The sequence below is a fragment of the Aotus nancymaae genome, unplaced genomic scaffold (genome assembly GCF_030222135.1).
Source record: "Aotus nancymaae isolate 86718 unplaced genomic scaffold, 86718_ANA_hifiasm-v0.15.2.pri h1tg000012l, whole genome shotgun sequence".
In the NCBI taxonomy this organism is placed as follows: Eukaryota; Metazoa; Chordata; class Mammalia; order Primates; family Aotidae; genus Aotus; species Aotus nancymaae.
In genome coordinates this window covers 30636118-30648425 of record NW_026988423.1, presented here as the reverse complement: position 1 = coordinate 30648425, position 12308 = coordinate 30636118, and the positions used below count along the sequence as shown (strand labels likewise).

Below are 12308 nucleotides of genomic sequence, written 5' to 3'. Positions count from 1 at the left end.
AAGGTAGGGAGGAGACCCCAAGAAATGAATTATTGAGGAAGGACAGAAAAAAACACATTGCTCCCTAAGTAGGAAATAGGGGCTGGGGGCCCTAGATAAGCGAAGGGACCGTAATCCTTAGGAGAGGGGGACAGGTTACAACGTGAAACAGGCTGGGAGTTGGAAGACGAAGGGTGGAGAGGCTACAGAGACCCGTGCATCCGATCAAGAGGGTACCCGACGCGTCCCGCAGGGGACTGGCGGATAACCGGAGACTGAGTGGCTAAGAGGGACGGCGTCGGTGCCTAAGAGGGCTCTGGGAAGAGCGTTTATGGGACATCGCTTCTAAAGGGGCGCGGGGACGGGGAGGAGCTTTTGGGTGGGATCGTGTACCAAAAGGAGAAGCGTTTCTCAGACCAGTGCTTCCCAGGGAAGCGGAAAACGTTAAAGCGTTGAGGCACCGGAATGTCCCAGCCCCAGCCCGGCTTCCCTACAGACTCACCGCGTCTCCTCCAAACGCCACCGCTCCAGCTGCAGCTACCGGCCGGCGCAGCCGCACTGAGCGCGCACCGCCCCACTGAGCGCGCACCGCCCCACGTGACTCGCCCAGGCTCCACCCCGCACGTGACCCGCAGAGCCCACCCACTCCCGCCTCCCTCCTGTATCCCTTCTCCGCGTGGTCTTGGCTCGCCCCGCCCTTCCTGGCAAGATGGCGGCTCCCAGGGGGAGGGTGTTGGGCTTCTGGATCCGGGGAAACGGCCAGAGTTTAGGGAGTCTCTTCACTCTCGTTTCAAAGCCATTTTGTTCCGCTGCCACTGCCTCTGAGCCCTTAAATGCTCAGAGATTAGCGCAGAAGCTCAGAGCCCAGAAACAGGAACAAGTCACAAAGAAGGAGCCGGTGAGTGCGAAGGGACCACAACTCCCAAAAGGCAGTGCGCTCATTGGTTTCCCAGACGGGGAGTAGGTAGAAGGGTCCTCTGACTGCGTGTAAGTCAATACCCCGGACGCAAGATGGGAAAGTGGGGAGAAGGCGGAGTGGAGGGGTCAGTAAGGGTACGGTGTTTTCCCGTGAGCTGGGTCTTTGGTTACTGTCAGGCTCAGTCCTAACCACTGCGTGGGTACGCGGGTTAGCCAGACGCGTACCCCTGCTCTCAAATTGCTCGAGGAAGGCGCGGGTCTGATGCAAAGATAGTCATTCCCTACTGAGATTCTCACCCAGACCTTTATGGAAGGTCTTCTCCCCGCTTCCGCACCAGATATTCCCCACCGCTCCTTCTTTCTCCCTAGGTGTCCACAAACCCTGTTCATCGGAGAGTGCAGGAATTAGTGCGGTACACACGGCAGCTACAGCGAGTCCACCCCAACGTGCTTGCTAAGGCACTAACCCGAGGAATTCTTCACCAGGACAAGAACCTTGTGGTCATCAATAAGCCCTACGGTCTCCCTGTGCATGGTAAGGATCACGTGGGAAAGGGGAAGCTGCTTTCTGCTACAATCGAGGAAAACAGACGTAACTTGTGGTGCACTCTGAAGCCTTGCGTTCAAATTAATTAAACCTTTGTAGACTACTATCCAATATAAGGAGCCACCCAGGACACAGAAATAAATAAATAAGAGTCCTCACCTTCCAAATATCTGACAATAAACAGCAATTCGTGGAATACGCTGTGTGCAGACCACAGGGACCACTGTAGAGACATGAAAAGGCTACATGGTTCTAGGCTAAAGGTTATCTTACATCAAAACTGGGAATGAGAAAATGATACATAAGAAATAAGGGGGTGTGTGTGTGTGTGCGCGCGCGGGCGCGCGCGTGTGTTTGTTTTGGAGTATCTGTAACATACAACCCTAGAGTGACTGGAATTTAGTGGATACTCAAATGTTTCAACAAATGTCGCATGTAGTTGTCAGGAACAGCTGAGGTGAGTCAGGAAAGATTGATTTAAAAAATGCGTTTGTGAAAGAATTTTGCAGAGGGAGAAGGCCCATTTTAGTTAGAAGAAGGTAATGCTTTTTGGGGAGATACGGAGATAGTCGTTCATAAAGACAAGGAATTGAATCAGACATTGCCCAGTGTTTCTATAATTTTTTCTCCCTTGATTTTTACAACAGCCTTTTGCCTTCCCATTCCACAATGAAGTTGTTTTCCAGATATTTACATTTTATAACACGAAAGCAAAGTGGGAAAGAGAAGTAATGTGTCCAAGGTCAAATGGTTAGTAAGAAGAGTAGAGTAGAACCCCAGGAATGTCTAACCCCAAAGCCCATCATCTTAATCACTCTTACTTAATCCTTCTCAGGGGCCTCATGGTCTTGCAAAGGATGTCTGAGAAGAAAGCCACATGCTCTAGAATGGTGCTTCTCAAACTTTAATTTGCTTATGAATCACTTGGGCAGCTTGTAAAATGCAGATTCTGATTGAGTAGTCTAGGTTGGGAGCTGGATATTCATTTCTAATTAGCTCCCTGGACATGCCATTGTTGCTAGTCTCTGGACCTCACTTAAGTAGTAAAGCTCTAGAAAATATTGACAGTTTATCCATTAAGGACTTTTCTCCCCAGTAGTTCTTTGGTGAGATCTTTTTCTGGCCACTCAAACCTCTGGCTTTCTCCTTCTTAGGTGGCCCTGGGGTCCAGCTCTGCATCAGTGATGTACTACCTATCCTGGCAAAGATGCTTCATGGCCACAAGGCAGAGCCCTTGCATCTGTGTCACCGGCTGGACAAGGAAACCACAGGCGTGATGGTGTTGGCTTGGGACAAGGACATGGCACATCAAGTCCAAGAGTTGTTTAGAACCCGTCAGGTGGTGAAGAAGTACTGGTATGAGGCCTGCTGATGGCAGTAGAGGTGGTATAAGTGGAGGCATTTCTTTCATCTATTTATTCATTAAAGAGCAGAAACTCCCATTAATAGAAGGCATGCTCTAGGACCTGTGAGATTTATAAAAAGTATGTGAAACAGCTTTGGTGCTTAGAATATTAAGTCTGATAGAACAGTGGTTCTTAATTCTGGTGTACATCAAAACTATCAAAAATTAATTATACAAGCATGGGCTGGGCATGGCGGCTCATGCCTATAATCACAGCACTTTGAGAGGCAGAGGTAGGAGGATCGCTTTAGGCCAGGAGTTGGAGATCAGCCTGGGCATCATAGTGACACCTTTTCTCTATAAAAAGTAAAAACTTAGCCCAGTATAGTAGTACATACCTGTAGTCCCAGCCACTTGGGAGGCTCAGAGGGGAGGATCATTTGAGCCCAGGAGTTTGAGGTTAAGATGAGCTATGATCGCACCACTGCACTCCAGCCTGGATGACAGAGTAAGACCCTGTTTCTAAAGAAAAAGTAAACAATTAATTATACAAGTAATAGATGATTTTATTCCTGTGCTAAAAATAATCAAACAACAAAGATAATGTGAAAAACTCCTGGAGAATCCACCCACTCTGCCATTCTAGTCTTTTTCCTTGAGGTATCAACCCATGTAATCAGTTTCGTTTTTATTCCTCTGGTTCTTACTCAATGCGTTTACATACATGTCTAGTGTATACAGTATGTGTGTGTGTGTAGATATGTACATACATATTTCTATATATATCCCATTGTAGCATTTACATTATACTTTTTTCCCCTGCTCAACTCTATGTCTTGGGGATCTTTCCATGTTAGCACATAGAGGTTTACCTCAGTGTTTTTAGTAGAAAAAAGATACATGAGCCAAAAGGAAATCCTCTACTCCCCATCTGTGCAGTTCCGTTCCCCAGGGGCAATCGCTGTGACTGGCGTCTTGTCCAGAGTTATCGAGCATATACAAGCATATTAGTGTATGGCAGTGTATTTTACACACTGTTTTGTACCCTGCAGTTTTCACTCAGGTCATATATTTTAGAGCATTTTGTGTTGTACATTTAGAACTGTCTCCTTTTTAATTGCTCTGTGAAATAAGACTGTATGGATGGATATTTAGGTAATTTCTCATTTTTCAGAGCCTATTGCAAAGAATATGTGAATGTATTTTTAGGATAAATTTCTAAAAATTGAATCGCTGGGCTGAATGGTGTGTATATTTAAAATTTTAATGTATTCACATTGTTCTCCACAAAGATTTTATCAGTTTACATTCCCACCAGCAGTGGTGAGTATCCACCTCCCCTTATCAGCCAAAGCATTTTTAAAGGGTTTGCCACTGTGATAAGTTAAAATAAAAAGATATTTTCTACTTCCCTGTATAATAGTGATGTTGGTTGTCAATTTACATGTTTATTGGCTATTTGAGTTTCCCTTTCTGGGAATAGACTATTTCTTTTGCCTGTTTTTCTATTTGGTTGTTCATAAATTTTTTTCTTTTTCTTTTTTTTTTTTTTTTTTTTTTTTTTTTGAGATGGAGTTTCTCTCTGTCACCCAGGCTGGTGGGCAGTGGCACAGTCTCAGCTTACTGCAGCCTCTTCCTGGGTTCAAATGATTCTCATGTTTCAGCCTCCTGGTTAGTTGGGATTACAGGTGCATGCCATGCCAAGCCAATTTTTGTATCTTTATTGTCCAGGCTGGTTTTGAACCCCTGACCTAAAGTGATCTGCCCACCTCAGCCTCCCAAAGTGCTAGGATTATAGGCATGAGCCACCATGCCTGGCCTGGGTTATTATTTTCTATTTGATTTGTAAGTATTCATTTATATTTTGAATGTTAGTCCTTTTTTATATTACAGATTTTGCAGATACTTTGTGATCTAAGGAGCCCTTTAAAAGTCTATATGCTTAAGACCTACCTACAGAGGTTCTCATTCATAAGTCTGGTGGTTGTGGGGATTGGCACCTGTCTTTTAAAACTTGATGTGCAATCAGATTTAAGAACAACTATAATAAGAGATTATGGAGAATGGAGAAATTTAGGACAGCAGCGAAGACCTCAAAAAGATTTGTGTTCAATCTCAGCAGTGTCATTTACCAACTATGGGGCCTTGGGCAAGTTATTAAACTTCTGTAAGCTTTGTTTTTTTCATATGAAAAATGGAAAAATAGGATTTATGACATAGTTAAATGAGATTGATTCACGTGAAATATTTAACACAGTACCTAGTTCATAGTAAAAGTTGAAAAAATAAAAAAATAGAATATTATTATATCTAGTCAAGCAATCAAAATATTAAGACTACAAAATACATGTTATTTTATTTGTGAAAATTGTACACCAAGGTTCAAAATTGGTAACCATTCTCAGTATCAGGTTCATGGAGGAATTGAAATCAATCAGTTGGGTCTTGCTGAATGAATAGGATTTGATAGGGAAGGTGGAAATATGTTCTACATCATGGGGTGGTATGCACAAAGGAGGAGGGCTTGCATGCGGTTTGGAGTGGATGATGGTGGGAGATGATGCTGGAAAGGTGGGCTGCAGCCCAGTTAATGACAGTCGTAAATACTGGATACAGGAAGTAGAAGTTGGAATTAGTGGAATTAGAACATGGTAGGCAACTGATTAGCATTTGCTAACTTAATTTCGTAGCAGACTTAATTATTATAGTTATTTGTTTCAATTTTTTTTGTTTTTTTGAGACGGGATCTTGTTATATGGCCCAGGCTGGAGTGCAGTGGCCATTCCCAAGTGTGATCATAGCCCACTGCAGCCTGAAATTTCTGGCCTCAAGCAGTCCTCCTGCCTTAGTCTCCCAAGTAGCTGGGCCTGCATGCTCCTGCCACCAAGCCTGGCTTATTTGTTTGAATCTTCTTACTAAACTCTGAGTTCCTCAAGAGTGGGGATTTTTGTCCTGTCACTGTAAATATTCAGCGAATATTTACTGATTGAACATACTTGAATTGTAGTGTCATATCATTAGGAAGGGCAATCTTATCACAGAGGATCTACGAAATCTGTAAAATATGATAAAATGTACCAGATAGTAGCTCAGACTTCCACCAACCTGAAGTGGAGTGTCTACATTGTGAAACGGTGTGTCTCAGTGGGATTTTGACCCCTTGGTTAGTGATTATACAACAGGCCACCAGGTACCCAGATGGACTCTTCCATCACTGACCTGAAAGAGGCATAAATTTACAGACAGATTAAATAGTTTTCTACCTGTCTGTGAGATCATGAGAGGGAGAACACCAACAGAAGTGATTTGGAATGAGTCACTGAGTTGTGGTTGTGGTTCCTATGACTTTCTTGCCCCAGCCCCCAGGGCTGGAGTGCAGTGGCATGATCTTGGCTCACTGTAACCTCCACCTGCTGGGTTAAAGCATTTCTTGTGCCTCAGCCTTCTAAGTAGCTGGGATTACAGGCGTAAACCATCACGCCTGGCTAATTTTTTTTTTGTATTTTTAGTAGAGCTGGGGTTTCACCACGTTGGCCAGGTTAGTCTCTTAACTCCTGACCTCAAGTGATCCATCCACCTCGACCTTCCAAAGTACTGGGATTACAGACGAGAGCCACTGCACCCGGCCCCTATAACTTCTTTGGGTACAGTTTCCTCCTGTTTTAGCTATGTGACAAATAAGCCAGGAACAGTTCTCTGAATTTTTTATTAGGTTCATTTATCCAATTATTCATTTGTTCATTTAACATGCAGTCAGACTCTACAATCTTTTATCATTTGAAAAAGAAAAACAATACAAAACCATATTATCATAATTTTAACTGTACATACCCATTTTTAAAGTCTAGAAAGACCATGTTATTATAGTTTTTTTTTTTAACCCCAAATATTCTATAGTTCGCATGTATGACTTTAGTAGTAAAAAAGATAAGCTTGTAAAATGTATCAGCTCTCAGGCTAAGCATTACGCCAAGAGAATCTTGCAGGCCCCTTCGACTATAAGAAGTCACACATCGGGCTGGCTTTAGCTCAGTGGTTACTTCGACAATGCTTTCTATGGTGGAAAGAAATCACACATTAGTGCAGAAGGTCCAGTGTGAAATCCTCCAAGCAGCCAAATCTAGGAACTCCTTTCTGGCTTGGTTGGCTAAAGCAGTGATCTGTGTCACCCCCAGGGCCATCACTGTGCGCGTCCCCATGCCCTCAGCAGGAGTCGTGGACATCCCCATCGTGGAGAAGGAGGCCCAAGGCCAGCAGCAACACCACAAGGTGGGCGAGCAGCCTCTCTGAGGCATGGGGGTTGCTGCTCTTCCTTGGGAATCATATCTTGATTTCTTTGGCTTCAGATGACATTGTCTCCGAGCTACCGCATGGAAGATGGGAAAACGGTGAAAATGCGGAGCAGCCGGAATGCACAAGTTGCTGTAACTCAGTACCGGGTGCTCAGCAGCACTCTCTCCTCCGCCCTCATGGAGCTCCATCCCATCACTGGTGAGGGTGTCACTTTTCCGCAGTGCGATCACAAAACCCTGTGCCACCAGCTTTTGTCCAGGGCCTCGTTCTGAGCAGCTAGTGGCTGACTTGTGTGAGAATGTGCTTCTGGTGCTAATCTGAGGCTGGGGGCTCCCACAGGGATGATTGTGGCTCACAAAAGAATACAAACAGTTTGAATACCTCTATTTAAAACTGTGCAGAGTGTTTCCTCAAAATGATTCTGCATAGAATTACCAGAAGATCCAGCAGTTCCACTTCTGGGTATATACCCAAAATAATCACATATTTGCACACATATTCATAGCAGCATTATTCACAGTACCAAAAGGTGAAGATAATCCCAGTGACCATTGGTAGATGAATGGAGAAACAAAACGTAGCATATATGTACAGTAGAATATTATTTTCAGCTTTAAAAGAACTAAAGAAAGGGAAATTCTGACATATGCTACAACATGGAAGCACCTTGAAAACATTATGCTAAGTGAAATAAGCCAGGCACAAAAGGGCATATTTTATGTGACTCCACGCATGTGAGGTACCTAGAAGAGTCAGATGTATACAGGCAGAAAGTAGATGGTGGTTGCCAAAATCTTAGGATAGGATAAAGGAGGGGAGATGAATGGGGAATTGTTTAATGAGTCCAGAGTTTCAGTTTGGGAAGATGAGAAAGTTCTAGAGACGGACGGTGGGAATTGCAAAACCAGTGTGAATACACCTAATGCCACTGACTTAGCATTTACTATAATACCAGTGGTTAAAACAGGACATTTTATGTATGTTTTACTACAATTCAAATAATGTGCAAATGGATACTACTTGTCATTGTGTAGTAAAATTACTAAAAAGTTGGGGTAATGGTAGACACCAGGTATGTGATAATGGTTATCTATGGTGGAAAGAGGGAACTGTGGTATGGAGGGGTACTTGGAGTATTTACAGTGTTTACTTCCTAAGCTGTCTGGTGCTATGTAGCTTATAGTTTGTTATATTATTCTTTATACTTTATTATAGTCGGGCCTTGGCCAATTTACTGCACTTTGATTTAATACGATTTGAAGCAGTTGCCAATACTGGTATTATTTCTGTAGCTCCTCACAAGTTTTCTTTCCCTTTCTCTTTTAAGGAATAAAACATCAGCTTCGAGTTCACTTGTCGTTTGGATTGGATTGTCCAGTCCTTGGGGATCACAAGTACTCAGACTGGAACAGGTTGGCCCCTCAGGTAATACTAATTTGACACAATGTGCAACAGATACGGGAGAGAACTTACGCCTTCCTTTTCCTAAAAATCTGAAATGAGTTACAGCAAAACCTATTGATCGTCTTCAGACATGGTACCAAGCTCTTTATCTCGCTTTTAGAGAAATTTAGAAGCAGTCAGTGACTGTCTTCTTGGAACTGCAGGTTTGTTAGTGAAAACCTTACTGTTTCATTTGTTTAGTCTGATTTTGTTGGGAGGCTGTGTGCAAGGGGAGGAGTGTTTCTGAAGGCTGAATGCAGCCTTTCCTGCTACTGCTAAAGAACCATGGGGGGCCTGGTGTGGTGGCTCACACCTGAAATCCCAGCACTTCCGAAGGCCAAGGTGGGCGGATTACCTGAGGCTGGGCTTTCGAGACCAGCCTGACCAACATGGAGAAATCCTGTCTCTACTAAAAACAGAAAAAATTAGCCGGGCGTGGTGGTGACGCATGCCTGTAATCCCAGCTACTGGGGAGGCTGAGGCAGGAGAATCACTTGAACCTGGGAGGCAGAGGTTGCTGTGAGCCAAGATCCTGCCATTACACTCCAGCCTGGGCAACCAGAGCGAAACTTCATCTCGAAAAAGAACCATGGAGAAAAGCTTTTCATCCTTAAGTCACAGCCCATTCTCCTGGTAGGCCAAAAACCACTGGCTAAAACGAACATCTTTGGTGTGGTCATTTTTGCCTTACCTAGGTTCTGAGCCTTTCTTAGACATGCCCCTGAAGCAGGCTCTCCATTACTGTGCCTTCCAGGGGCTTAGTGTTGGTTCTCTGTAAGTGAAAGTCTCCTGACTTGCGTGTTCGTCAAGGGTCTGTCCTTTCTTTGTGTAGAAGCTGTCTGTGGGCACCCTGAAGAAGCTGGGGCTGGAACAGTCGAAGGCCCGCTACATCCCCCTTCACTTGCATGCCCGGCAGCTGATCCTGCCTGCCCTGGGGTCCAGGAAGGAGGAACTTAACTTGGTCTGCAAACTTCCTCACTTCTTTGTACGTTCCCTACGCCGCCTGGGTTTAGAGATGCCAGATCAGGATCAAAGTAAGAACAGTGAAGCACAGTGAAGACCATGGGAGCACCCCGGCATCTGGGAGCACTGTGAAGATCGTGAGAGCACCCTGGCATCTGGGAGCATATATTGGACCCTGATCTGTTCTTTGTTTACGAGACTCTGCTAACTTCTCACTTGGAACAGACTCCAGAAGAGCCAGGTGGGATAAGGTGGAGCATCTCAGCTGCTACAGGGCTTTTAATGGAGAACAAAGCCTGTTCACTGATAGTTTAGCTACACTGTGGAACGTCTCCCTGCCATAGGCTCTCATTGCCAATATGGAACAGAGCCCAGGGCCAGGCAAATTGGGGCAGTGACTGGAAAGGAAAACTAACTGACAGAATCTAGGGTCAGGAACTGTTTTATCCAGCAGCGAAGCGCTGGAGCTCTCCGGAAGGTTCCCGTGGTTAACAAATATGGCATCCAGGAATTGTCCAGCTATAGCATGGGTACCCTACTACACTCCAATTATGGAACCTGTGAAGGGGTGTTGAGTGTGAGGTTGAGGTGGGACATTTGCTAAGCAAGGAGAGCAGGTGTAAATGGCAGGCAGGTAACATGCATACATGAGGCTGGCTGGGTGTAAGGTAGTCATGGGGAGTGGCACACTAACAGTTGTTAGCTCCAGCTTGTTCTTGCCATGTGGGAATGGATTTTCTCATTTATTTCTTCAGAGAAGCTACAAACCTGGATACTTATGTGAAACCTCCCAGTGTATTGCCAACTAAATAGAATTTTTAAAGACGCTTAGGCAGTCAAGCACGTAATACTTGCAGGTTGAATTTGGTCTACAGGCTAGCAGTTTACAATCTATGTTTAATGAATGGTACAGAAGTTAGAGGAAAGGTGCCGTCTTGAAAATTCTGGATCCGTGGTTGGCATTTTAGCTGCATGTAGTATGTATGCTTTCTAGACTTGGAGATGGCTTTGGTTGGTCCATAAATGTGTAGTTAGGAGAGTGCTGCCATTAAAAAAAAAAATCTCTGTTGTGGAAGCATACCTCCTGTTCTTGGGTCTCAGAAAGGAGAGGGCTGTACTGAACACCATTAGGGATAGATGGAAATGACCTTGGCCTCCCTGCTCAGTTGGTCCATCTAGCTCCCACCTTGTTTCTTGCAGACGAATACACCTCACACTACTTTAGGCTGACAAAGAAAGGTGGAGTGATGGCACAGTTAGGGGGTACACCCCAGCACAGCCTTTATGTTCCCTCTGTGTAGATGATGCCACTTTCTAACCCTTCCCTGTCTCTATGGTACCTGTTATTGTGCATAATAAATTTAACTTTGAAAGCACAGATGAGATGACTTTGTTTATATAAGAACTAAATATTTTTGCTGCTGTTTCTTTTTCTAGTAAACCATGCTAGTCAAAAAAAGGAAGAAGAATGTGACACTTAGGAAATATTGATAATTCACTTTATTCAGGGAAACAGATGAACAGGAATACCCACAAGAATGAAGAAAAGGCTGGGTGCAGTGGCTCATGCCTGTAATCCCAGTACTTTGAGAGACCGAGGTGGGCAGATCACTTGAGCCCAGGAGTCAAGACCAGCTTAGGCAACATGGTGAAGCCCTGTTGCTACAGAAAATACAAGAATTAGCCAGGCGGGGTGGCACATGCATGCCTGTGGTCCCAGCTACCCAGGAGGCTGAGGCAGGAGGATCACCTGAGCCCAGGAGGTTGAGGCTGTAGTGAGCCATGATTGTGCCGCTGCACTCCAGCCTGAGTGACAGAGTGAGACTCTGCCTCAAAAAAAAAACAGGGCCAGGCATGGTGGCTCACACCTGTAATCCCAGCACTTTGGGAGGCTGAGGCAGGCAGATCATGATGAGATCGAGACCATCCTGGCCAACATGGTGAAATCCCATCTCTACTAAAAATGCAAAAAAAAAAAAAAATCAGCTGGGCATGGTGGCACGTGCCTGTAGTCCCAGCTACTTGAGAGGCTGAGGCAGGAGAATTGCTTGAACCAGGGAGTTGGAGGTTGCGGTGAACTGAGATCACGTCACTGCACTTCAGCCTGGCAACAGAGGGAGACTCCATCTCAAAAAAAAATAATCTTAGAAGAGCAGAATAAAAGTAGGAGCTAGGCAGGAAACATTTGGAGAAGTGACAGATGATTTATATTCTCATATTCTCATTTACATATAAATATGGTCTCCTCTAGGATGTGAAGCTAGTCTTTAATTTGGCAAACTGAATATTTACCAGGTTGAAGTTATCTGGGGATGTTCACTTATCTCAAGGAGCTCTCATTAGCTGGAAAATTAAGTTAGCTGTGTGGTTTACTAACAAGTGAGTGTGAGGCAGGACTGTTGTTCCCTAGGCGGGCACGCTGGAGCTGGACTGGGAAACTGCTGCGCCGTTCTTTCTGCCCGGCTTTGCTACAAATGCTGCTCTGTGGTTCTTCGTGAGTCTTTAGCGCTTCAGTGCTGGGTTTCGTGTTGGTTACTGAACTGGGAGCTACCAAGCTAGTGCTGTTGACTTTTTGAGAATTCCTAAGCTGCCCTGGGGTACAGGGTTACCACATTGGAGACTGGGGCAGATGTCTGCCCTGCTGCACCTTCCCAGACCTCTCTGAAGCCGATGTCAGTGGCTCCATCCCCCACAAAAGGACTGTTGTCTTTCCTGTCTGACTCATGGGGCGCTTAAGGACCAGGACAACAGCCTCAGACAACCTAGTTGATCTGCAGCTTTAAGGGTGCAGGAAGTGGGCAGGCCATGTGATTATAGTTA

The 12308-nt window shown here is 44.8% G+C and overlaps 2 protein-coding genes across 8 annotated transcripts in view; one reads left to right on the top strand and one right to left on the bottom strand.

The window, feature by feature from the left end:
• The window catches only part of FAM118B (family with sequence similarity 118 member B), a 51413-nt gene extending 50810 nt beyond the window's left edge, over positions 1-603 (bottom strand). For 2 of the 5 annotated variants that reach the window (XM_064375557.1, XM_064375558.1), the window contains exon 1: positions 482-496. The gene's annotated coding sequence lies outside the window, so the exon portion shown is untranslated. Of the gene's footprint in view, positions 1-481 lie in introns of all 5 variants that reach the window. The other 3 variants (XM_012470164.2, XM_012470162.2, XM_012470160.3) reach the window with 3 other exon arrangements.
• Positions 604-676: 73 nt separating this feature from the next.
• On the top strand, positions 677-10868 carry RPUSD4 (RNA pseudouridine synthase D4). Of its 3 annotated transcripts, none has more exons than XM_012470166.2 (7): positions 677-877; positions 1267-1432; positions 2599-2800; positions 6965-7058; positions 7136-7280; positions 8410-8507; positions 9358-10868. In XM_012470166.2, exons 1-7 carry the CDS (start codon positions 689-691, stop codon positions 9580-9582), a joined length of 1119 nt encoding a protein of 372 aa, XP_012325589.2. In that variant the 5' UTR covers positions 677-688; the 3' UTR covers positions 9583-10868. The 3 variants fall into 3 exon arrangements, with proteins under 3 accessions (XP_012325589.2, XP_012325591.2, XP_012325590.2); XM_012470168.2 differs by lacking the exon at positions 677-877 and adding an exon at positions 948-1022; XM_012470167.2 differs by lacking the exon at positions 677-877 and adding an exon at positions 962-1032.
• Positions 10869-12308: the final 1440 nt, after the last annotated feature.